Below are 26,922 nucleotides of genomic sequence, written 5' to 3' on the forward strand. Positions count from 1 at the left end.
ATTTGTAATTTACCCGTTATAAAATAATGAAAGAAAAGCGTATTTATCTCGGCAAATGCAAAGGTTGCCGGGGACCTATGAAATGGTATCTTGAAGACGAAATTGCTTTTACTAGATTACTTATAGCCGACCAAAGACTGAGGTTTAACCATTTTCAGACTGAGAGACAAATTTTAATAGCGAAAAAACGAGGTATTTTAAGGATTTCATTGCAGTACGGTATTTTTATATAAAAGTAAATTTAATCTTTCTAGGAAGAATAAAGAACGGACGAAGGAAGGGTAAATCAAAGGGAAAACCGAAGAAAGAAAACGAAGAATCGCAGCCAGGTGAATGAAAGAAATAAAAAAATACTTATTAAAAGAAGACGTCAAAAATTATATTTAAAAAATTTATTAGAAAATAATGCTTTTGAACGTACAAAGATCTATACAATATGTTATTTAATTTATCAGAATTTAATCAAACAGTAAATATAATGAAATTATATAAGTTATATGCAATTATTAAATGATGTCATAAAGTTGATCTTTAAGAAAAACTGTGTGAGAATAAAATATTTGTCTTTCTGAATTTCTTAATCTGCGTAAAAGAATTTTAATGAAACTCTTTTCTTATTTTTCGCTACGTATGCAGTTCAAGAATCTTATTTTTAAAAAATAAAAAATATATATAATTTATATATATCTGGGCTAGGCGAGAGAGAAACAGTTTTATATACATTTATTCTTAACGCATTAAACGGAGCACATAATTATGGTCAACATTCTTTAAATATGACTGAAAGTTTGAAAGCAAAGAAAAATTGGAAATAAATTGATATAATTAACCCTTCTTACAAGATTCGTAACAATTTGGCAATTATTTCTTAATTTAATGTTAATAAAAATCAAATAAACATTTACAGTTCGGCCTGGTTGCCGTCTTTTGACACACTATCAGTCATTTCCTTTTGGCTTGCGACTATTTCAGAGTGTTTAGGAGTGGAAGCCTTTACTGTATTAGAGTCTATGTTAGTAGACTTGTTTTGGGATTCATTGCTAGACTTATCTATGCTGGAAATCTTACTAGAGTTTTCTACAATTTTATTGTCGGAAATTTCTATATGTGATTTCTCAGCATAAGTTTGCTGCTCTAAGTCGTTATTGGCATTTTGCACCATTCGTTCGACAATATCTTCAATGCTAAGCTCTAGTATGATATTTGTGGGTGGAAGGGTTTGAGAATAAGAAGTTGCATTGGTTTCCTCTTTCGCCTCGTTCGTTTCCCCATCTTCCAAATTTCCGATGTCATTCAAAAAATGTTCGAGCTTTTTATTAATTTTTTCTGCAGCGTCAGAGTCTAGAGAGTTGCTCTCCGTTTCACTCTTCTCACTAGATTTGTCGTTCGAATCAAATTGTTTCTCTTTAAGTTTAACCTCCTCTTGAGAAGTACTCTCCGTGTGACTATTTTCGTTCGACTTTAAAGAAGTGACATCGTTATTAACTTCCTGTAAGGAAGTTTCTTCGCCTAAAGGCGGTAAACGCTCCTCAGTGTTGATAATGGGATTGCAGCGCTCACACAAATTTGCGAGTATAACTGCTACATTTCCTTCGGGCAAAGTCAATTCGACTAGGGATATGTCACCATCTTGAATTACATCTAATAGAAAAACTGTAACACCTGCAGCAGCCAATTTGAAAAACTCTTTGCAGGCTTCATCAGACCACATTTGTATGCCTTCTGGCTTACGCAAACAACACTTTCTAGATAAAGGAGCAGTATCTGCTAAATCACTCGGAATCTCCCGAAGTTCTGTAGATATTGCCGAATTTCCGTAATCGATGTATAATACTTCTATTTGACCATCTAATATAGAAACGATCTTCGCTCTGTACCAGTTGTCATCTTCAGGGTATTTAGCAACGCACAGTTTTCCCACTTCAATCTGTTCCAGTTTAGGAAACATTTCAGCAACCATAAACCTATCTGACATTATTTCTAAATCGCCTACAAATTTCTCCTCCTGTACCCAAAATTCATCGGGTGATTGAAGGTGACTAATAAAAGCCGAGTGAGGGTCTAGCTCGGTTTCGACAATTTCATCTATGACTACCTCTTCGTTGCGTATTCTTAAAGCTAATTTTTCATCGACTAGAATATCGCTAATTGCTTTTCCCTCGATAAATAGCTCCACCCTCTTAGGGTTCCCGTCAACATTGATCATCGCTTCCAACGACTCAGCAGAATTTACTAAATCTCTGAACCGTTCACAAACTTTCTCATCCCAGTCATTATTATCGACCGTAATAACATCAAGCTTACACTTAGTAGCATAATACCTGATATCTTTAGGATCATGCATTATTTGCCTAATATTATCCGGACTGTTATCTATGACATCTGTGTTTCCATAGTCAATAAAGCGCACGGTCGTTATATCTGCGTCAGCATCTAGTACTTCCGCTCTATACCATAACTTGTCAATGGAATAAACTGCGCAACACAAGGTTCCATCTTCTAAAATACCATCGACTATAGGATAACCCAAGACTTCACTCTGTAATTTTTCTTGAGCCTCATCCAAGTCCTGTGCTTCATCCAATCGTTGAAGCCAAAATTGATTTGGAGAATCTACGTGAGAAGCTATCACAGAATATTTATGGCCAATTGTCATTTCTTCAGGCGCAGATTTTGTTATAACTGGAGCACTGGTTATTAATTCAGACGAGGGATATTTAGTGCTGAAATTTTCACCATTATCCATAATCAATTCTACAAGCCAGTTATTATCTTTTTTGATGAAATGGGCTACTAAATCTTTGCCCGATAGATGACTCTGTAAAATAGCAACTTGTTCCTCATTTGTACCGGGAACTGATGCATTCAAGCGAACATTGACTGCTAACTGATGTGTTTCATAGAATTGCCGTTCTAAGACTTTTAGACTATCAGTATTAATCTCCTCTGTATTTCCATAATCAATAAAATTCACATAGGCTGTGCTCGGTGTGCATTCAATTATTTTTCCTCTGTACCAATTGCCATCAGAGCTTTTTGCTGCACACAAAGAATCTTTGCTGCAAAGTGACAAAGGAGTTCCTGAGAAAGAATAGTAGTCTACCAGCTGTTTCAATAGTTCTGTTTCTGTATTATAATCACTAATCCGTTGCAACCATATACTCTGAGTATTTTCCGCATAAGATATTATGACGTGTTCAGTAGATGTTACTGGCAATGGATTTATCGAAACAGACTCCGTTGATAGAGGTACTTGCCCTTCCTTAGCCAAACCTATTGAATTAAAAACATAACATACAAAAATTTATTTTATTAAAAGTAATAAAAGCAAAATATTATCATTACCTTCATCTTCTATTACCGAAGCGTCAGTAAGTAAAGCCAAATGATTTTCTAGCAGCTGCTTGGCAATGTCTTTACCATTACCGAAAAGTGTTACCTCATATTTGTCGTCCTTCATCTTGTGAAAAATGAGTTCATATTTGTCACAATTAAAATAAGCATCAAATGCATGAGTACTTGGTTTAGGCCACCCATAATTGTTTATAGGCTGAATATCCTTTAAGCCACAGTGAATGGCCTGTTTAGGCAATAGTGTGAATCGCTTCTCTACTGGATACATCTTATTCCTCTCAACCACAGCGCAATTTCCAAAATCTATATATCTTACTACGTGTCCATTGCCTTTGTTTATCTCAACAATCTCTCCACGATACAATGCCCCGTCTTCGGCGAAGATGGCTATTACAGGAGATCCTACCTCCAACACAGTATTTATAGAACTTTTACCAACATAAAAGCATTGTATATCATTCATCAACTCTTTAAACTCATTCAATCTGTTGGTTATGTGACAGTAGAAATTCTTTGGATTGGTGAACCATGTTACTATCACCTCTGCCTTGGATTCCAAATCATAAATTGCTGTTGTCCACTTTGTGCTTGCCGAAACGTATTCTGCTGTTGAGACTTGGTTTGTGAAAACTTTACTATTATTGGCAGATTCTTTAAGCTGTGCGAAATCTGTAGCATCACAAAAACGTTCATTGATGAAATTGGTCGATGGCAAACCATCAATAATTTCGCGAATTGCTACTTCGAATACATCTTTTTCTTTCTTTACGAATTCCACATCAAGCTGTTTCCCATCTGTCAGTTCAAAGAAATTGTTAAGATCTTCTGGGCTTTGGTTTTGTCTCATTCCAAACAATTTGCAATGAATCGCTTGCATCGGCAGTGTAGCAAACTGAGGCTGTAGAACTTTAATCTTGTCAAAATTAATAGTTTCAGAATTTCCATAATCAACGAAAAATACTGTAGCGCTGTTTCCGGATAAAGAATTAATTTTTGCTCTATACCATCTGAGATCAACCGAGTATTGAGCTATGCATAATGTATTAACTAAATTTCCTGAATTTTGCAGTATTTCTCCTTCATTGCTATAAGCGGCATTTATACTTTCCATAATTTGCTCAAGTTCCAAATATTCTGGGTGCATTTGAACAAAAAATTCTTTAGGCCCGTTTGCAAAAACCACCTCACACGTCTTAGTACTTCTCAAATTAATGTTCAACGATGGAATTTGCAATGCATCAGATTTGCTATTGGTATTCCAAGTATCAATATTAAGCGAACCTCCGTCAAAATTATCTCTATTATCTCGATATCTGGAAACCTCGCCATTTTCATTTCTTTTATTAAACTTAAGATATTTTGAAGCAAAATTAAGAGGATGATTTCGACCTGGGAGATTATCCTTTTTTGGTCGGCCTCTTTGATTTGATCTCGGACTTTTTCCGAAGCTTTTATTACTTTTGTTTGATGTATCAGAGTCCTTGTCACTAAAACTTTTATCTAATCCAGCCTTATTTGATTTATAATCATTATACTTTCTTGGCTCGGAATTGTATCCTCTCTGCCCTCCTCTGGATGAGTTAAACTCATTGTAATTGCTTCTGTTATTGAAATCTCTACTAGAGTGTGGCTTATTTGAGTCCTGTCTTGAATGAGAATAATCATCATTCCTACGGCCTTTGTATGACGCGGTCGTGTCCTCTTGATCATGCGAACTAGTCCTATCAAATTTGTTATTTCTAAACTTATTTCCACCTGAGAAAGAAGTATCGTTTCTTTCAAATCTACCAGGTGGACTAGTTCTTTCATCATAATTATCCCTTCTAAGATTTGGTTTTTCAGAACAATTCTTATTCTTCCATGTAGATTTTTCATTTTTAGATTGTGGAGAACTGAAGCTCTCCGGTGAAGTATTTATATGTCCATTTTGATTCTGATTTGATGGACTTCCTTCAGACATTGAACGTATTAACATTGATTTAACATCTTCCATTGATTCCGGTTCAAGTAAATCCACAATTATGCCTTCTGAATTTATTTCCACAATTTTAACATGAAAGAATTTCTCTAAAACTAATGCTTCAAATTGGTCGTTATATCCTTGCTCAGTAAATTTAGACTCATAGCCATTCCATACACATTTTATGGCCTGCTCTCTCAAACTGGTTACCAAATCATTACGGATTAATCGTAAGGAGGAGACTGGCACATTTTCTTCATTGCCAAAGTCAACATAAATAATATGGGCTTTTTCACCTGATATACTTAAAATCTTTGCACGATACCTGAAAATAATATAATTATATGCAGTAGCTGTTTATGTGAAAATGTACATGTAAATATATTATTTATTCTACCTACCAATGTGATTCGTATAATGCTGAACAAGGCAAGCCTTTGACAGCTTGCACCTGATTTAAGGAAGGAGCAGTTTTGCAAAATTCAGCCAAGCTTGTCATTATATTTTCTAATGACTTAACTTGACTACTTAGCTGTACGTAGAAAGATGAACAAGAATTCACAAAAGAAACATGTACAATCTCTTGACTCCCTTTTTGCAACTGAACTGGAGGCTCATAATGAATTATAGGTGGAGCAGGAAAAGCTTTTTTAAGAATGTCTTTGATATTTATTCCATTTTCATATAGATCACCATATTGTATCAACGGTGGTCCTTCTGGAGAGCAAACATGTAATAACAGTAACTTTCCAGAAACCATCCGCTTAAAATAATTTTTCATTTCATCTGTTATGTTTATGTCTCTTATGCCACTTAATGTAAATCTTATTGATAATACTCTTGGCTTTATATATATAGCTGGTAGCTCAAAAATATCACTGTAAGGCAGTATCTCTGTATGCCCAAAATCGACATAATAAACTTTACACTTATTTTCTGTAACAGCCATTACAACAGCCCTGCATAATACTTTGTCAATAGTATACCGTCCTAAGCATACTGACCCAGGCAGAGGAGGTTCTTTCAACTGCTGCGTAGGATGTTTATTTATCTCCTTCATCAAATTACTCAATATATCTTTATTACTCTGAAGCTGTATTGAAAACTTCAAAGGACCATCTTCTACAAAGGAGATGTAAACTTCATGGGTAGAACCAATATCGAGAACTCTCGATTTAAAGACCAATGCTTCTTGTATTATTGGCTGAACTGATTGCACTGGCGGTAATGGTGGAGATTGTGCGGATGCAACAAAATTTGGATTTTGCCAAGATCCTTGTAAATTACCTTGAAAGGATGAAGCCTCTGATAATAAATATGCATTAGTTAATAACTTGTTTGAAGATACATATGGCTTTCTTAATGGCTGCTGTATCATTGATTTTAACCTGGAAATCAGAGAGTACATAAATTAATTCTAATTCTTAATTGCATTCAAATAAACATAAGAAACTTACCTAAACATTTCTTGAAGAGTTGCGGGAATTGCCATATTTTGTTTAACCAGCATATCACCAAAATCCTCACCATTACAGGAGATTTTAATGAAACGATAATCATTGGATTCAGAATACAATAAAGCTTTGTATTCATTATAAGTAATTGTATTTCTGATACTATTTAAAATTTTCTCATCCCAAGTCTTGTTAATGGGAATTACATTGGCCAATACAAAATCAAAAGCCACAGCAGGGTGCATTTGCAATTCTTCAGTATTAGGAAAATTATCCAGCAAAAACACATCCTCAGGAGATACTTTTGCTATATTGCCATAGTCTATAAAATGTAATAGTACTGTGTTATCTGGTAAAATATTAAGTATTTTTGCTCGATAATATCCATCATTTTGAAACTTCGCACAACACATGGTGTTCAGAGGTATATTTCGAACATTTATTCCTGTACATCCTGCACTTAAAGCAAAATGTTCTATATATGGAAATATCGTGCGTTCCACAAAAGTAGCAGCAGTTTTGTCGGTTTGTCCCCATATCTTTAAGAAAGAGTTTTCTTCCTCTATATGTGTGACGAAAATGACGAACTCCTTGTTTTGGGGAAGCGCCATTCTCACTTGTCCTTTATCAATAAAAACGATATCTAAAGTAATCTTTGAACGACTAATTTGATCCACCAACTAAAGAAACTGAGCAGAACTGAGCTTCAACTATTTCTCTCTATATCAGCTTCGTATGTTTTATTTCACTCTCGTTATATTACACGTTTAACTTATATGTGTGTGTGTGTAATTTGAGATTACTCGATAGTGTAGGTCCTCTGGAAAAAAAATGAAAATAATACTCGACCTGGTAACATTGAAGTGTTTGCTTTCTCTGTTGTCCTTTTGACTGAAAGCCTCACTAAAACCGACAAAGTTCTCGAGACGGCCGAGAATCGAGATACGAGGATACGACATTGGGAGAGCCAATTAGCAAGAATAAAAAAATAGTAAATATCGCTGACAAAACATTACCGAAACATGTAGGTACTCACCATGCACAATGAATATTTAGAACAATTGTTACAGCTAACTTTTTATACAATCCTACTTCTATCAAAATTTTCTTTGATCTTCAAACACCTCTCCAATTTCGTGTATCTTTGGTTTACTCGCGCCAAAAATAATTGAAAGCGCACACTTGACACTGACTTCTTTCTTCTCCGGCCAGATTGATCTATTTGAACCCTAATTTTTATTCCTCTGGCGCGAAACACTTGAAATTCACTTTCTCTTTACAATTACAATGTACCACTTTTACTCTTTGAACCAAAAGAAAAATCGTTTCAATAGCAACTTTATTCAATATAGAGTAGCATTAAATTCACTGAAAAAATTGAAAATTATTGTGAACAATATGTATATTAATAACAATCCTTGTTGAAGCGAATTGAAAGATAAAATGGCGAAGTATATGTGGGAACCAATGTTTGGCGAGCTTTTCTTATAGATTCTTCATTCTACCAATAGCAAAATTTATTTTATTCGTGGACCAATCACTATCCTCCTCTCTGCTCTTTACGATGCTATACATATATCCATTATCCAACCCTTCAGACGGCTTTAGTCAGTTCAGTCAGAGCCTGGATAGGAGAGAAAGGAGAAAGAGAGAGAGCAGAAGTAGTGAGATTCGTGACTCGTGAGCCTCGTGAGTGAGTGAGGCCAAGTGAGGCCAGTGAGGACTGTACTGTGGAGAGGGTTGTGTGAGAGGGGAGGAACGGCAAGCAGAAGCAGCTAACATCAGCATTCAGCATTTCAGCATTTATCTCAGCATAAATTGTAGATAATATTTAGACTCCGTTGACATTTCGAGCTCGAAAACTGATCCAAGCTTAGCTTCACCGACTCCGGTTGCTTCCAATATTAATCACTACATTTCTCCAGTCCTTCCTCAATCCTCCCAACGCCACTTTGGTCTGGATATGGGTTTGATTCTGATACGACTGACTGATACCCACTTTGGTTCCCTTACTTCCCTTCCCGAGCTGTTATCGTGTCTGTGCTTGTCGTCAGTCATCAGCGTCGTCAGTAATAACCATAACAAACGTCAAGCACGCACAGCACACTAGCACTATTGTGTCATTTTGAAGTGCTTTTGAATGCATAAAAACATATCTAGCACTGTTTAGTTAAGCGGTTGAATCACAGTTAAGCACTGGTAAATGCTTGTGCATTAAATATTAACTTCTTCATAAATTGTTACGAATTTTTTAATATGGCTCAAGCTAAACTAAGTTCGGAAAAAGCTGGCCCACTTAAGGAAAAAGAAATACAAGTTGAAGAAGGTAAGATTATTTCTTCATTATTTATGTGTTGACCAATAAAAACTATGTTGTGCTTTTATAGGTCCTAAAACAATACCAGAATGTGCAGTATGCTTACAGCCATGCATACACCCAGCAATTTTACCTTGCAAGCACATATATTGTTATTTATGTGTCAAAGGTGTTGCGAACCAAAGCAAACGATGCCCTATGTGCAGACAAGAAATACCACCAGATTTTCTGGAGAAGCCTCAGTTGGTAGAAATAGATGAAATGCAAAAAGAGTCTGAATATTCTGAAGAAGAATATCAATGGTTTTATGAAGGAAGAAATGGTAATTCTTATTTGACTTTTAATTTCATTAAATATTATTGTAAAAACCTTCTTGAAGAAGGATACTATTTATACTTATAAATTTCATTTTTGTTTTACAAGAAAACATTTTCCATTGAAGAAAGTAAAAACTTCTAACTTTTCATAGGCTGGTGGAAATACGATTCAAGGACTTCTAAAGAATTGGAAATAGCTTATAATCTAGGCAATAGTGACTGTGAAATTTTGATTTGTGGTGAACTTTATGTGATTGACTTTAATAGCAAATGTCAATTCAGAAAGTATCAACCACGTTATAAACGTAATATAAAACGAGATAGAGCAGATGCTCCTGCAATAGGAGTTTCTGGTCTCAAACGACCATCAAGACCCTAATTTGTTTCTACCTATTAGTGATTCAATTTTTTACTTATATTCAATATATCTTTTTGTTTGCTACAAAGAATGTTAGAAAATTCACAAAAATGATGAATTTTGTTATTCTATAATGAACTATTTATAAAGAAAATTGTGCTTGAAACAATATTTCCTATAAATAAATATTCTTTAAAGAAGAATGAACAAATTCTTGTATATTACTTATAAATATTCCAGTTACCACATGTACCACTGGTACACTAATCAATAATGATTGCAGGTTGGTGGCAATATGACCAGAGGACAAGTTTTGAATTGGAAACGGCATATAAACAGGGAAAGCGAACATGCGAATTATTAATTGCTGGGTTCCTTTATATTGCTGATTTCGGATCAATGTTACAATTACGAAGGAACGATCCTTCTCGGCGTAGGAGAATCAAGCGGGACTTATTCACTGCTCCAAAAAAGGGAGTTGCTGGATTAAGATTAAATAATCAAGATGAGGAAATAATTAGAGAAATCAGGGGGGCCGAGCGGTCGAACAGCCCCGTCAATGATGGCACTAGTACGCAAAATAAGAAAATTGAAGAAACAAACTGAATAAAGCAATAATTTATACTTAAAATTTTTCAGATATTCGGGACGAGGCGAGTACCCCAATACCTCCAAGTAATACACCACAGACACCGGCCGGTGGTGCTGCGAGTGGCGATACAACACCCTTGTCAAATACAGTAGAGCAACGACCAGACTCCTTACATGAAGTCCTGGAACAACAGATGCGTTCCTTAATAATGCGAGAACATTTATCGTTTAATGCTGACGAGGAACTCAACGAAGATACACCGAATGAGACGTTATCAGCGGTACATCCATCGATATCTTGGATACAAACATCGAACACCTCATATTCGGCGTGTGACGATGATTTTTAAATAAATTTCTGAATGGTGCAATCAAATATATATATGTATATAGAAAACTTCTTGAAGCATATACTGCATATATTAGATGTAACTAGATTTAACTAATTTTCATGCAATTAACTCTCGTTCTATTAGCCAAGTATACCTTACAAAGGCTTGATTGATCTCTAGATGAGTTTCGTAAACAGAAATTCAATATAAAATCTTTTCATTGTAGATAGTATTTTTACATCAATGGTTACTGCCGAATTTTAATGGAAGAGTTCTGATGGTCTTCCTATTATTTATGGACTAATATCTTTAAACTTGCAGAACGAAGTACTTAATTAAGATATAAAGAAATAAGGATCAAGAGAAGATAAGGGAAAGTCGTAAAAATGAAAATTTATTTCTGAGAGATGTGAAACTTAGTAAGTGTCTTTTTAGTCCAAGGATAGCACGGATTCTATGGAGTTTCCACCACGCGGCTGCATCCTGGGCCCACCCAGATAGCTCAGAGGATTGGCAAATGTTCGTTTGTCGTCTGACAAATAAATCGGTGCTGGTACGGAAAAAGTCGTTTTCATCGATCCTACAATAATGATAACAATAATAATAATATGAAATAAAAATAAGACAAACAATGAGTAGTAAAGAACTAAAAAGTCATTGATCTAGTTTGCGATTGCTAGGGTTTATTTAGTTGTTATGCGTATATTAATATATAATGTATTGTAATCATGCATAAAATAACTGCATAGAGTTTCAATCGATCGATTAACCCAATCATGAAAAAGAATTTAACAAAAATATTATACTAACCTGATTTAGTAGAGTTATCCAACGTTAATGATCGTCTTTCATTATTAGTCTGCAAGGTAGCCTATTGCGCCAAGGAACAATGATTTTACTTAGCAATTATTTACTACACAATTATAGTATGCGTTAGTTTCTTTTAGTAAACTAAAATACTGTAAATCACTGCCTACTCTTTTGCGTAGATTTTTAATCAAGGCTGCATTCCGAATATTGCTTAGTCTTAATAATTATCTCATCATTGCAATAAAAAAAAACTACTTATTCTTACCGTATAATTTTTACCCGTTCGATAATATAACTAATGATCTGTATTTAACTCAGACTGTAAATATCGTAAGGGATTTTCAATTAAATCAAAAATATGTTAAGCCAAGACTAGTTTTATTTATTTCAGACATCCTTTGCGTACACAATGCAGTTTGTATTCAGCCAGTTTTACCATTTATCACATTTTTTTTATTCTTTCATAATACATGGTCAGACTGGGCCTCACAATTTTAGTGTTACCTCGTGCAAAATTATACGAGTCACATAATTTTTTCATCTTTGGCTCTCCAGGTCTATTCGGAATGCACCCTGAATTTTTAGAGGGCACAAGTGGCACAACAAGAATGTAACAATAGTTCATTCATGCTGAAAGGCTAAAAATTTCCACGATGCAAACAAGATTCCTAGGGTGTTTCGCAGGGTGGTGATTAAAAAGATTTTCACAAAACGGAATCGCGATCAAGACAAGATACAGATTACAGGCCATGCAATATTTTTGCAAAGAGTGTCAGAGCTTTGACAACAAAAATTGTAGTCAACTGATCGACACTATGCGATCTGAAATATAGTTAGAGAGAGAGAGAGAGAGAGAGAGAGAAGAAAGACATAACTTCTTGAACTTGTGCAAAAGATTTTGAGTTATACCTCTAGGGTTCATTTGCTGAAATAGTTTCTTCGGATTTTGAAATGGATTGCAGGGGAATGACACTTTCCTCGATGCTCTCAGTCGAGCTATTCGTCGTCTGAAAGATTTGGCAATATCAATCTATTTGGCATTGGAAAATTTGCCTACACTTTTGTTTCTCGTCAAGTAATATAGACTGCTGAGAAGTAAAGGTTAAGGGATAATAAGTTAGAAAGAAATACTAAAACGAAGATAGTAAATATAGTCGACGAATAAATAAAATGACGATAAATGGACAATAATTAAAGATAATAAAGAAGAGATGAATTTAATTGATGGTAGGTCGTTGGATCAATCTTGCAGTGGCTTTTTCTAATCGAGTCTCGATAGGGGGACATTTTGGGATTTGAGGAGGTGGGACAACATTCAGATTGGAAGAAAATGGCTTAGAGGTTGAATTTTCGTTCCTTTGGGTGTTTTGTAAAGGTAGTCGAGCTTCCGTCTTGATATCGTCTGAGGAGAAATCTGTCTCGAGCAAGGCCATTGATTTTTCGTTTCTCCCTCTTACCGAACTCGCAGAATCCTTAGATTCCTTTTCTTCATTATCTTCCACTGCTTTGTCGGAATTTGATTTTGTCTCCTGGTTCTCGTGGTCCTCCTCATCTTCATCCTCATCCTCTTCCTCCTCTTCTTCACGCTCTTCTAATTCTGGCTCCTCCTGCAGATCTTCCATCGACTGTGTAAATATTGAAACATGTAATTTGATAGCACAAACTTATTTCATTATTGCCAATAGCCAGGAGAAAGCACCGCGGATGGCTGAGAAAAGTAAGGATAGGCAAACTCTATTAACACTGAAAAATTATTGCATGCGATAGGGATGTTCTTGGAAAAAGAAAGGCGTAGAGAAAAGCGTAGCATGCATTCCTGGTAATAAAAAAAAAAGAAAAATCTTTACGAATGGATTTGGTTTCGCAGTTTTAGTGACGCTGCCTGTATTTACCCCAAGGAGTTCCTTTTTCTCTGGTCCTTCGTCTGTACAGAAATTCCGATTAAATTCATATAATCGAGACAATCGATTCATTTAATTTATCGTCTATCACCTTTTGTGCGAACTCGCTTTTCGTTAATCAACTCCTTGGAGTCCGAATTAAGCAGGGGTTTGTATTCCTTTGCTCTAGCATGAGTGCCGTTTGTTCTGGCTTCATCCTCGCCGACTTTGAAAGTAGTACCTTTGCCGGAAGTCTGCTGCCAGCGGGCTGCAGGAGTACCACTCGAGCCAGCACCGGAACTGCTTAAACCACGTCTTCTACGACGATCCTTTCTGGCACTACGCCAAACCTCGTATGTGCAGCCAACCACAGCTGATACGAACACGCAGCACAATCCAATGAAGATATAAGTCATCACGCCTTGTTCCTCCTGAGTTGCATCCGAATACTGAGACTTGTATAAGATCCTTTCGGGTGGATCCTCTACCCAGGCTCGGTCCCGATCCTGCCATTTTCCCAAATACTCCATTCCACATATACAAGTATATAAACGTCTTTTCTTTTTTTTCTCTTAATATTGCCTATTATCAATTACCCCACTGTCGTTCCTCGGTGGTTCAAGGCCACGAGGTTGAGCATGAAACACGGCACACTGGGCACTCCTCACTCCAGCTGGGATGGTTGCTCTCACAGTCTCGCTGCCTTGTTTCGTGAACAACATGTACTCTTCCAGTGGTTTCATTACAGGACCACCATTCACAGCCACCACCACATCTACAAAATTATTAATTATTATCATGTATTATGTATGTTATAAATAACATTTAAATTTTTCCTCACTGCTCAGACATCCAGTGTATCCTTTGTAGGCACTGAATCGTTGGTCAGTAGTATTCAATCCACCTAGCTGTATTTCTGTTGTACCAGGACTTTCATCGTTGTCAGCCAAGCTCAATACTGGTATTGGTAATAGTTGAACGGGTTCCCTGTCGATCTGGAAAGCTTGTTCATGATCAACGTACTATGAAAAGAAATTTCAGTTTACTAACCAATAAAACTCCAGTATTATTATCTCTAACGTAATAGACACTGTGTCTGGCACCATTCAAGAAATTTCGATCAAGACGAACCCCATAGGCGGAGCCTTCTCTGTCCTCTTCGAATATCAATTGACCCTCCGAGGTCAAAGCGACCAACAGATAATAGCTCCTTCTATAAAATTCACCGTTAGTCAATCTTTAATGGAGGAGCATTTGTCCCTTTGATTCATATAATTACTTATTTTCAGTTTGGAGCAAGAGCAGAGCAGTGGTTCTCTGTCGAAGCTCATTGGTGGAAAATGCAAGTTGAACTTTCACCTGATTCACCTGGCCCATTATGTCGAATTCTCTCTGGAGAACACTCTCCCCACTGAAATCTGCCCCTTTCTCTGTACAAAAACTTGAGTAAGTCATAAGGTTTGGAGGATTGAATAATAGAATTCGCTAAACTTACCATCAGCGCAGTGTTCCCCGAAGTAAGACGTGAGCTCGCAATTGCAGGAAGATTCCTGCCTGCCAAAATCTTCCGTACAAATTCCTTGATTCTTGCAAGGTATTGCGTCGCATTTCATCTGACAATTGGGAAGAACCGCTTTACTACCCTCGTGGTTTGCTTCGCTAGCTAAATTTGGCAGATCTACTAAATACTCCCCTATCATCAGTCCCCTGAGGCAACCAACGTAACCTTGAATAAGCCTGCCTTCTCTTCCAACTCTTAGTAGATTATCAGGATCAAAACCACCTAGATTTACCTTAAAATAGAATCAGCGTTTATGAATGTATAATTTACACGAGAAAGTAGTTCTTGTCGCATGACTCACTTGAAAATAATCTGTCGGTGGTGCGGGTGGTCTTTGTGGTGCCAGGACTTCTTTCTCAGGATTGACCCAAGGCTTGTTTGAATAAGTTTCTAAAAGCTGAGGATTAGCATTCAGCGAAGCATTGTATTCGTTAACGTGCAGAGTCGTAAATTTGTCATCCTTGATTATTGCTATCTGGACGGAGATTCCACTATTGACTCCAGGATATTCTACAGTGATATTTTTGATCTCATTTCCATCGTTGAACAAATAAACTATGCTGGTCCCATTCGATATGTACAGATGCACGAAATTGTTTAAATGATCATTGGCATAGAGTATCAATGAATGAGTATCGTAGGTCCTAAAATTGATGAGAATGTTCTGACGAAGCATACTCTTCAAGAGTAGTTTTTCCTCGTCGTCATCCTCTTCATCAGAGCCAAAATAATTCTTCTTCAAGAAGGAGCCAGGGGCAGTGAACGTCAGTGCCTTATTATTGATGTCTTGATAGAGAGAGAGAGAGAGAGAGAGAGTTCGTTTATTGATTAACTAAATGTGACTGTTAATGTGGCTTTTCTCGTGTAAGAAATACAACTGCTTACTAGTCTCACAAAAGGTTCCCAGGTGAGCCCATCTGTTCTCACAAACACATTCAAAGTTTGACCAGAGCTCTACGCACCTGGCGCCATTTTGACACTTGTTGGGTTGACAGGAAGGCTTGCAGTCTTTGATGATTTCTGACAGGTGCACCGACATGTAACTGTGAATATCTAGAATCTCTCCATTTACTACTAAACCCCGAAAACAACCGATCAATCCTTGTCTTACAGAAGATTTCTTTAAATGTTCTCTAAATGAGTAACAAAGAAAAATAATCGAAATTACATGATGAATAATAAGGAATTAAATTTTAATTAGTAATAATTACGCTGTGGCGCCACCAATAAACATGGATCCTTCAAATGGACCAAATTCTTCCTCAGGCAGAAGATCCACCATTTGGAAATCTGTATTGATCATGAACCTCACGTGGTAGTCATTGTAATCAATCCAGATCTTTTGCCATTCGCCATTGTTCAATTTCCTCCTGCTCTTCACTTCCAGTTCGCGAATAGTACCAGTGTTCAAGGTAAAATTGAACGTCAAACGATATTCAGAGGTCAGGGCCACCATGAAGGAGGGATAATTGCTCCTGATGGGTGGCTGGTAGAGCAAAATTGCTTTCTCGCCAGTCGTTCGAAAACTGAACGCAATGTCTCCTTTCCTCCAGCCTGGTACTTCTATGTAAGATTGGGATGTCGTGAAAGTGACCACATATTTTTGAGTGTCTGAGGAAATGAGTTAAAAGTTACTGAAAAAAAAAGTAAGCAGAAAAAAAATAGATAAAGAAATCAGACTTGTTTCTACGCATTCCAAGGGACCTAAGGTAATCCTTCCTTGCGCATCTTCTTCAAGATCTCTTTGCTGGAGAAAAACCATTCCTGTGATTCCCAAAGAGTCAGGAGACTCGTAGTAGCCCTCGTCGGACAACCATTTTCCAGCATTCCCAGCAGAAACGTCGCAGTTACAACTGAGGTTTGAGCTCACGCACGTTCTATTCACTGACATGGAAAATTCGATTATATTAGTAAACGAGTGAAAAATAAAAATAACATAAACTGATAACACTTACTGCCACATGGACAGGAGCCTCTGTTAACATTTCCTATATAATCCACTGTTGTTCCTTTCGATCCTAAAAACCAAGTTGCACTATGCAACTCAAGAGGTGCTTTGTAGCAGTCGTACTTTACGTACTGACTACAGTAGAGAGAGTGAGATATCAACTCCTGGAGCATCTCGCCTGTGAATTCTCTATACTTAATTTTGAAGGAAAAATCCGACTCTGAAATTGATCGTACGTCCACTTGGGATGGCAAATTGTGCTCAACGATGGTCTTCGTGGAATCCTCGATCGACTGGAACTCGCACTTTACCAATGCTGGTGGAAAACGTCCATTTCCATCAATGTCGATTTTGTAAACGTCGTCCTTTGTGTAACCCAGCAATGCCAGCTCTTCGCAGGTTTTTCTGTACTGGGCTAAGATCATTGAAAAAATAATATGATAATAGTATAGATATTTATACAAATTGATAGGTATAAGTTCAGTTACCAAAGTGACAATTTTTTCCTATGTAACCAGTATCCGTACAGTCACAAGTGATTCTATCTTCCTTTACAGAACACTTTCCACCATGCTCGCAAGTATTGGGTCTCTTGCAAGGGTCAACGAATTGACAATTGTCCAAAGCCACTTCTCCTATGACTCTTTCTGTATTTATCACGTATCTTGGCTCGATTCTCTCCCCATTCACTGTTATTTCTCTCATACAGCCTACCAGACCCACATTGGTTTTCCCACTTCCTATGATCACTCTATCTCCTAGTTCGAAAGTCATGGCGAACATTTTCGTTTGCTTATTCCTGTAATCCACAAGAATGCTTAGCTCGCCTCTCGTATAATTTAATTCCACTGCGTGCCAGGAGGTATTGTAAGGTGGAAATTTCACCGAAGTGGATACAGTAATGTTATCGGTTAATACTGGTAACAGATTGAATCGAATTTCATCATTCACCAGCCTTAGCTGAAAAGAAGAGGAAAGTACAAATTAATCGTTTGATTTTTCTCTGCCCCTCTCTTTCTCCTTATTCCTCTAATTTACCTCCCAATATCCAAGCCCACGAATGCTCTTAACATCGCCAGATGCGATCACAGCCACAGGTTCTGAGCTCTTAAAATCAAAATTCAACTTTAAAGAATCCGTCCTCTCGACGGGCCACCAAATATGACTTCCTGCGAATGGATATGTGATTGGAATCACGTCCACGTCAGCCTCATAATATTCTGGCTCCAAAACACCTATATAGTGGACCATCGGGTTCGATCGTTTCAATTCGTAGATTATCGACTTGTCGTTGAAGAACACGTATTTCAATGATCCAGCAAAATTATTGCGGGATAAGAGCCCTTTTTTCTTGTGAAGCTCTGGTCCACCTCCTATATAGATCTCAGGGTCGATGATTATGTTGTAATTTTCGCCAGGAATCTCCAAGACTTTGACCTCATCGTCGAGACTGACGAAGACCAAAGATCCATTGTGGAAGATGGTCAGGTTGGTCCAGAAATTCGAGGTCACATAATCGCCCAGTACAGTAGACACTTTGGAGTCGTGACCAAAGTCCAGTTCTACGTGAACGGAGCCATTGATGACAGTCGCTGCTACGTAATGGGGTGTCCCATCTATCTCTCCAGATGCGTAAAACAGCACAGAATCGTCCCATTTGGTCTGAAGGAAGATTACCAAAAATTAATATTGATAGATTTACGTTACATCTGCTTGAAAAATATTTAATGTTAACTTTAAACGCCATGCTGATTCTATTAACGGAAGAGTGAACCCTGTCTTTCCAATCGTAGACTCTAAAGGAGACGTAGGACGATCCTCTGAGTGTCAGGATGGTCGCAGCTTAAAATAATAAGTTCAATGATCATACAATCCTTAACAACAACTAACAGATATAATTTCAATGCTTACTGTAAACATCACAGCGTTCCCCCTCGTATCTGGTAGCAAAGCAATCGCAAGAATAACTGCTGTAGTGATTGACACATTGATCTGGCATGAAACAGAGATTTTCCCTCGTCCTACATCTGCAAGAGGAACATTTTAGTATCTTTAAAGCAGCCAATTTTTCATAAGTTCGTTACTTGTCGATACAGCCTTCCTTGACGTTCTCGTGTTTGGTCGCAATTAGTGGCCTGATTGGAAGCAAATCACTGGCTGATTTTCCAGAGCTAAGTACCATATCTCTGATGCATCCGACGAATGATTCAATGATGTATTTTACACCATGGAGTTTTTCCTCTGAGCTCAATCCTGAAGAAGATAGCTGATGAATCTGCTTGTAACCCCAAGAGAGACTAGATCGTACCTCCAATAAGAACGACAGAGGCGAGTTCCTCGGAGACTCCATAGTTGACGACTCTCTCAAGAACGTGCAGAGTGGTCTCTTCCTGTTTGTCGTCCACTCTGCCGATCAATTTAGCCCCGTGCACGTCGATCCTCACCAAAACACTATGCCATTCGTCCCTATTCAAGCCCTCTCCCACTGTTAGACTAGTAGATTTCTTTCCAAACACGTGAACCACCTTCAGCTGTCCCTTCTCGACGATGACGTAAAGGGCGTACGGTTCTAGACTATCTGGCCTGTCTTTAACACTGTGATAGACTAGAAGTCCATGAGGCAATTTTGTACGAAACTTGAATGATATTTCTCTGCAGAGTCTGAAAATAATGGATCACAGTTAAAAGTCTGTGGAAGCTTGATGACCAAACTGAGATAACAAATCTACCTTAGTTGAAAAGTCTTAATCCCATTGCCATCGAGTTGAATAAAAGTGTTACTCTGAGCAAACATAAACGTCTTCTCGTATCCTGACTCCATGAAGGTGAGTTCCTGCAAGAACAGTGAATCAGTAAGCAGGAAAAAGTATACAACAGAAAATTAAAAATATATAAATACACCTTTCCACGTTGGTGCTTTGGTATTGGAGGTCTTGTGGGTTGAGGAGGAGTAAACGTGGCTCTAGGAGTGCTGCTACTAGTAGACGATGGCACGCTACTAGTACTGGTACTACTGGTCGTCACAAAAACACTGCCTTTGGTTACAAGATACGGTGGTAATGTGTCTGAAAAAATGAAAATTAAATCAATCTACACGTACTTTTATCAATATCATATTAACCCTTTATGCATCAGTGCAATTTTCAGGTCACGTGACAATGTACCAACATTCTAGTAAATAATTTAAGTTTTCTCCAGAAAACGACTCCATAGGTCTTAAATACACATAATAGTTTTGAGAGACCAATAATAATATTAAGGATATTGCAAGTCATCGTGACTCAAGAATTACACAGTTGCACAAATGTTTAAATATTCAAGAAAGAAATTCGATCCTCAAAGGTTAATCCGAAGAAAAGTAGACTCGGTGTCTCGCTCGCGTTAGCTCAACTTTTGCTACTTGACACGAGGCTCTACGAGTCCTTGATATTCTAGAACTCACGATCAGCTCCACCAACGCAGTAATAAAGACACTCAGCCTCAGAATTGAAGCGGTTCTCGTTTCCCAGACAGCCTCCATAAGGGAAGGTCCTGCACTTGCCCTCGGTTTTATTGAAGCTCCACTTGTGAACGTAGTGCTTGCAAGGACCAGCCTCGGTCTTGAGGAGGCACCGGAAGTTGGTGTCGGTGAGTGTAGGAGTGAAGAAAGTTCCAGTGGTACTCGAAAGAAGCTTCTTCGTCATCGCAGAATCATCTTCCTCGATGGAATCGTTCTCTGGGGTTTCCGTTTGGCTGGCCAGGACTCTGCCTCTGAGGATGAGCTGGGCCAGGATGACGAGGACGAGGACGAGCCTCCTGTCGTTCTTGGCCATTCTGCTGCTGCCTCATTCGCTGAAAACCAATAGAAAACTTATATTAGTACGCGCATAGTGGATTGTCAAAGCCGAGGCCGCTCCTATTGAGATTCAGGATGCATGGACGCCCACGCGCGCTTCTACAAAACGATTTAAGAGTTTGTACTTCCGGTTCTGATCACGAGGATCGTTAAGCTTACCTCGCGGATGCATTAATACAAAATTCAAGGGATTAATTTTTTCTGCTCTTTTGGTACAAGATTGTTGATGATTTTAAGGAGGAAATGATACTTTATCTTATAGGTGTAAATAAAATGAATCTGCAGACTCTAATTGAGAGGGAACTCGCATGCTTCTGTACAGAACGATTTAACAGCTCGTACTTCCGGTTCTGGTCACGTGGATCGTTAAGTTTACCTCGCGGATGCATTAATGCGAATTTCAAGGGATTATTTTTGTTTTTTCTTCTCTTAATACAGGAATGAATTTTTTGAAAATGATGAAACGGTGCTTTTATTTATTAAGGTAATTAAATAGCAGAAAGTTCGGACACTCATTTGAGTTTTTAGTAAGCAATGTAAAAACTCCTACTTCCGGTTCCAGTCTAAGAATCGTTAAACCAACATCGTGGATTCATTAATGCAAAAGTGACGAGAATCGATCTAACAGCTCGTACTTCCGGTTCTGGTCACGTGGATCGTTAAGCTTACCTCGCGGATGTATTAATGCGAATTTCAAGGGATTTTTTTTTTGTTTTCTCTTCTATTAATACAGGGATGATGATTTTTTTGAAAATGAAACGATGTTTGAATTTATTAAGGTAAAAAAAAAATAGCAGAAAGTTCGGATACTCATTTGAGTTTTTAGTAAACGATGTAAAAACTCCTACTTCCGGTTCCAGTCTAAGAATCGTTAAACCAACATTGTAGATTCATTAATGCAAAAGTGACGAGAATATTTTTTGTAGCAGGGGGTAGCGGTTGTTTATAAAAATGTCACGCTACGTGATCTTATCGGTGTCGTAAAATCGATCAATCCTAACTGGAGGTAGAACACCCACGCGAGCTTCCGGAAAACGATTTAAGGACTCGTCCTTCCGGTTCTAGGCACGAGGGTCGTAAACTTACCTCGCGGATACATTAACACGCGAATATGATGAAAATATTTATTGTTATACAGGATTCACAAAGTTAGTCAATTTTGATCCTCGTAACTAATTTATGGAAAATGGAGGAATAGGAATAATTGAAATAAAATTATAAACTAGGGATTATTAAACATTTTACTTAAAGTTAGAAAATAAAACGTTTATTTATCGGTATATAGTAAGAAACGAAATATACAAATGGTTTATTAAAAAAAATTGTAGGTTTTGGTTGAATCAAAGAAATCACTCTAGAAGCATGCGTATCTAAAGGGAATCTAAAAGACTTCGAAAAGACATCGTTTCAGTCCAAACTTTTTTCTTCATTCTTTTAGGATATTTGTGCTATTAAAGTCATATATTTATTTAGATCCATAACATTCTGTAATGGATGATTAATTACAAGAGGCAAAATTAATTTAATAATATTTGTTTCTTTTGGAGCTCGATTTTCTATGAGACCACGCGCAAAATTTGAAATTTTGAATATTGGATCATTCATTCTTAACTTATTTCTTAATTTATTATTAAATAAAATTAAATATCACTACATTTTGTCATTTTGAGTGGAAATTTTTCATATTCAAATACGGCTACACATTGTTGTTTTGGTACCATTGTGATCATTTGCAGAAAACGAATAACCCTGATGAAATTACATCGGTAGTATAATAATTAAATGGATGGTTTAGATAAGCTACCCTTTCTTATAATCAAAAGGTTTCTGCACTCTAAGAAAAATGCCACGATGCTTAATCTTATCGATGTAATAAAATTGATCAGCCCTAATTTTACGTAGAATAATATACGAGCTTCGGGAATACGATTTTATGACTTTAAAAATGTTAAGCTTATCCTTGGTGCATTAATATTAAATTTTTTTTAATGTCGTGATGATTAATCTTATCAATGGAAAAAAATCAATTGACAATTGCAGGTAGGAAACCTGTTCGAGATTACAAAATACGATTTAATAGATTGATCATTAATGTACTATACTTTTCTCAGGAATAGAAACTATATAAATATATTATTTTTGAATAAATTTTATGTTCATATAAGCCAACCTTGATTTTTGGTTCTCTTTTATCAAGCTGAGAAATAACTTGCCGCACTTGGTGCCCTAAGCAATAAAGCTAACTAGGAATTATCTCTTAGTTGACAGTTAACGTGCCAAGGAATCAAGGATCGTAAGCTTACCTTGCGAGTGTAGTAAAATAGGAAAAAATTTGTTTTCACAAAGACAGGGTGGTTTGACATTATACAAGAGAAAAGACACAATGCTTCATCTTATTGTATAATAAAATTGAATAACCCTACTCGGAAGTAGAACACTTGGCGAGTTTTCGGAAACCGCGATATATATATAGTACCAAAATATTTACTTTTCTGCTAACGCAGGGCTGCTGAGGTTCGACAAATTGCAACGTTGCTCAATCTTATCTGTGTAAATAAAATCGATCGATAATTGCAGGTAGGACCCCTATACGAGCTTTCGGGAAATAATTTAAAAGCTCGTACTTCCGGTTTTAGTCACGAGGATCGTTAAGTTTCACTCGCGGATGCATTGATACAAGAATATATACTTACTTCTCCATTAGCACAGGGTTGCTTGTGCTTGAAAATTTGCAACGTTGCTTAGGCTTATCTATGTAAATAAAATCGATCAGCCCTAATTGCAGGTACGACACCTAAGCGAATTTCCGGAAAATGATTTCAAGACTCGAAGATCGTTAAGTTTACTACCTCTCGTTTGTTTGCACTTCTACACGAGAATGTTTGTTTTTCTTTCAGCACAGGGTTGCCGATGTTTGCAATAATGCCACGATGCTTTATCTTATCAGCGTAAATAAAATTGATCGTGCCTAATTGAAGGTAAGAAGAGGATAGTTTTTAGAGAGTGTACCTTGTGCGACGTGGTCCAGTCGAGATCGAGCCTCTAACGAGGGCAGGATGTGACGTCACGTGAGGCCCCTGCGAAGCACCGTCGTGTCCGACGCCGGCCAGTCAATTGTCTCCTTCGCAGTGCCAGTTGCCACTGACACACGAAATCCGAATCTTCACCGACGTACGCGTATGTACCCGGCGTAGCATCGCGTGTTTTCTCCTACTCTCTGATACTCTGCTCTGTCTAGTGCCTCGTGGCCTTCCAACGTCTCTGCTCTCTGCTGCTAGTCTTGCTACTTTGCTTTGCTGTTCCGCCCGCTCTTTCCTTTACCTCTCCCCACTCCGCGGTCCACACACTCTACAACTCCCCACCCTTGCATCGGAATATCACACCCTTTCCTCTCTTATTCCGATTTTTCCCTCACTTTTCGCCAACTTTGACGTGTTGTACTAACTACCTTGGAACAGTGGAATGGAAGATTCTGATTGATCGATGCAAACCTGCAAAAAACGTCTTCCTCTCACGAGACGCTTGTTCACTGGTCATTCGAATTTGTTTTGTATATACTCTCAATTTCGGTTAAAAAATGTTTAAAACTGGTAATACTTCACATCACCACTCTTCTTAAATATAACAGATTTTTATGGTTTTCTCCGTAGTTTTCTTTCCCCTCATTTCCCGCCATTTTGACAGATTTAATGGTTAAGTAAAAATATACCGGTTGATTAATGTAGCGAGTAATGCTCTTCTCACGAGACTCTTACTCATCGGTCATCGGTCATCGCTTCGTGTCTTCTTATCCGTCCTCTCAGTCTCGCTTAGGATTTAACAAACTAGTAGTATTTCTTGAAATTGTAAGGTCAGCAAGTAGCGAGTCACGAGGCACGGCGAGACCGAAGTCGATATATCGAGTAAATGCAGGAGTAGGTCATCGCTATGGCGATTCCATCCAGTCACTCGTGTGTGATAGTCTATCCTTGACGAGTCACGAATAGTAAAATTTCCCTGTCGAACAACGACCCTTGATCGGTTTTTACTCGGCTGTATATATCAGTGACGTCATATTGCACGATGACGAAACGCCGGCAATTGAGACTCGCGCGCTTACTCCAGTGTTTACCCACGGCACGTTTCGGTGTAATAAATAAAATTGATAACAAGATGATAGATAAATTGATTTTAAGTACATCCGACCGAGGCCGCTGCTGCTGGTAGTATCAGAAGGTCAAAACACCATTGAGCAGGGGAGGCACGAAAATCCTACGTGTTGTTGAGATACGACATGAGATTTTTTGATTTGGAATGCAAAAGTCGAGTAACGATGTATAGCGTTTGTTAAAAAGTAAACAAGCGGGATTCGATGCAAGGTCAAGGCGCAACAGGAATGCTACTAACTCGTTTTCTAACCTATATGAATCTAACAACGAGGCTGATAAAAATATTTCGAGACCTACCAATACCTCGTATTGGACCGCGTCGCAACGAATCTCCCACGAATGCTTTTATGAGAATTCGTATAATAATCAAACATTACGAAACTTCGATCCATAAATCATATAATTTTAGTTGAACAGCTGTCGAGACGTTAGAGTTAACCAAACAGGACTTTTGTACGGCTGCTGCTTACCGATTTATTTCATCTAAGATTATTCTGTACAATTATTATTCATCGAAACGCGTCGCAAAATTAATTTACCAAGGAGCTAATCATCGTTAATTGTGATGGGCCCATTATGGCGCGCTAAGAGCTTTTGTTTACAGTGATTAACGAAAGCCGAAGGAATGAAGCGTAAAATCCAGTCTGTCTATGATAATATGATAACTACTGCTAAATATCTGACCCACATGTTACATCATCCTGTAGTATAGTTTCGTTCTTGCATTGCTCCTTTGGACCTTTACGACTGCGTTGCATTCGTTTAACAATGTTCCAATAACTATCGCGATAAGCCAATTAAAATCCGATGAAGAATATACTTGGCAATAAAAAAACGGGTAAGATTGAGAAGCTTTTAATAATCGTCTACGTTTCGAAGTTCGTGTAATTTTGGCGGGGGGATTAAACGAAGGGCTTTACCAAAACGAAAAAGATCTTTAATCAATAATTACCTACGGTCGCTAAACGCTTACAGTGTTTTATGATCCCTCCGATAGATGGAGCTGAAATCGTGCGCGAGCAATATTGACGTTTTCTCACAACAACAGGTGGCGTTGCCATGTTACCAATGTGTGATCTAATTTTCCTCTACCTACACAATGATCTACTACGATAGCCGAGAGAAAGAGATCGGTCTAGGATACGATAATTTTCCCCTTTCTCTCGCTTTAAATTCAATCTATATACTGTCTAATACAGATTCAAACCAACCTATCAGATTTTCGCATTGAACCAACGAAAAGAAAGCTTTATTGAAATCCGATATTCTTGAAACATACAGTTGTTACATGAAAGGTTAAAACGGGTGTGAATATCCGCGCGTTAGTCAACAAGGCAACGATAGAAATTAGCTGCAATGAGCCCTTCTCGCGGATAATCCTCCTATATACTAATTATAATAGAGGCGCGTGAATCGCGTGACCAACGTCATCCCACAGTAGCCAACCCGGAAGCGTTCCCCCGAGGCCGGCATTAGCCGATTTTCGGAGGAGAGGGGGAACCGGTCTAACATCCGTTTCTCCCAGAGTGAAAGAGTCGACGGGCCATTAACGCCAGGGCTATTTTTATCCTTTTCTTTATTCTCTTACCTTTCCATCTTTCTCTGTCAGGTGTGTGTGCGCACACGCGTGCATACCCTTATTTTTCGTATTTTCAGGATTGTGTGGTAAGATTGTGGGCGGGGCCTGGAGGCTACAGCGCGGAACAAGTGAAATTGTATCGCGCTCAGCTTTGACGTCTCGGATAGAAAGTATATGGTATACGAGTAACAGAGAGTACATGCAACTCGAAGTTGTTGTTATTTCTAGGCAAATTATACTTACATTGTAATCGAAGCACTGCCGCGTGCAATTGTGAGGTAAACCTATGTATAATATAAACTTTAATAAGAATAAATTGGCGCGAATAAATCTATTGTATAATCGATTAGACTTGACGTAAAAATTACGTGTAGCAATTATTTTCTATAAATATTCTGTACAGAGTCTGACGGTTGAAACGTTCCACAGAATACAGATGTTAGATGATGTATATCTGTAATTGAAAGAGATATTAAGA

General features: G+C 37.7%; 3 protein-coding genes across 8 annotated transcripts; 1 reads left to right on the forward strand and 2 right to left on the reverse strand.

Annotated features, from left to right (window-relative positions):
• Positions 1–315: 315 nt before the first annotated feature.
• Positions 316–8,050, reverse strand: tud (tudor domain containing protein). Its single transcript, XM_066733137.1, has 5 exons — positions 7,805–8,050; positions 6,772–7,588; positions 5,716–6,702; positions 3,346–5,639; positions 316–3,273 (listed from the first exon to the last, which is right to left on the reverse strand). The coding sequence occupies exons 2-5, from the start codon at positions 7,377–7,379 to the stop codon at positions 902–904; spliced, it is 6,261 nt and encodes a 2,086-aa protein (XP_066589234.1). The 5' UTR covers positions 7,380–7,588; positions 7,805–8,050; the 3' UTR covers positions 316–901.
• A 349-nt stretch (positions 8,051–8,399) lies between these two features.
• Rnf146 (Ring finger protein 146) lies at positions 8,400–11,111 on the forward strand. Its single transcript, XM_066733148.1, has 4 exons — positions 8,400–9,094; positions 9,156–9,407; positions 10,044–10,331; positions 10,400–11,111. The coding sequence occupies exons 1-4, from the start codon at positions 9,025–9,027 to the stop codon at positions 10,699–10,701; spliced, it is 912 nt and encodes a 303-aa protein (XP_066589245.1). The 5' UTR covers positions 8,400–9,024; the 3' UTR covers positions 10,702–11,111.
• Positions 11,112–11,184: 73 nt separating this feature from the next.
• Positions 11,185–24,000, reverse strand: axo (axotactin). Of its 6 annotated transcripts, XR_010823216.1 has the most exons (24): positions 23,727–24,000; positions 20,325–20,713; positions 19,784–19,947; positions 19,612–19,715; positions 19,191–19,543; positions 18,967–19,135; positions 18,794–18,909; positions 18,618–18,724; positions 17,921–18,544; positions 17,371–17,842; positions 16,890–17,297; positions 16,615–16,818; positions 16,146–16,545; positions 15,820–16,067; positions 15,236–15,720; positions 14,869–15,166; positions 14,653–14,803; positions 14,424–14,586; positions 14,215–14,368; positions 13,970–14,148; positions 13,615–13,897; positions 12,951–13,118; positions 11,494–11,554; positions 11,185–11,263 (listed from the first exon to the last, which is right to left on the reverse strand). XR_010823216.1 is itself a non-coding variant. In XM_066733141.1 (23 exons), the coding sequence occupies exons 2-23, from the start codon at positions 20,692–20,694 to the stop codon at positions 12,711–12,713; spliced, it is 6,021 nt and encodes a 2,006-aa protein (XP_066589238.1). In that variant the 5' UTR covers positions 20,695–20,713; positions 23,727–23,999; the 3' UTR covers positions 11,254–12,710. The 6 variants fall into 6 exon arrangements, 4 of the variants coding, with proteins under 4 accessions (XP_066589238.1, XP_066589236.1, XP_066589237.1 ...); XR_010823215.1 differs by having other exon boundaries at positions 11,254–12,500; XM_066733141.1 differs by adding an exon at positions 13,386–13,417 and having other exon boundaries at positions 11,254–13,118; positions 13,486–13,897; positions 23,727–23,999.
• Positions 24,001–26,922: the final 2,922 nt, after the last annotated feature.

The sequence above is a fragment of the Prorops nasuta genome, unplaced genomic scaffold (assembly GCF_024137725.1).
Source record: "Prorops nasuta isolate Cenicafe-Biocafe unplaced genomic scaffold, Cenicafe_Pnas_1.2 PNAS00010, whole genome shotgun sequence".
In the NCBI taxonomy this organism is placed as follows: Eukaryota; Metazoa; Arthropoda; class Insecta; order Hymenoptera; family Bethylidae; genus Prorops; species Prorops nasuta.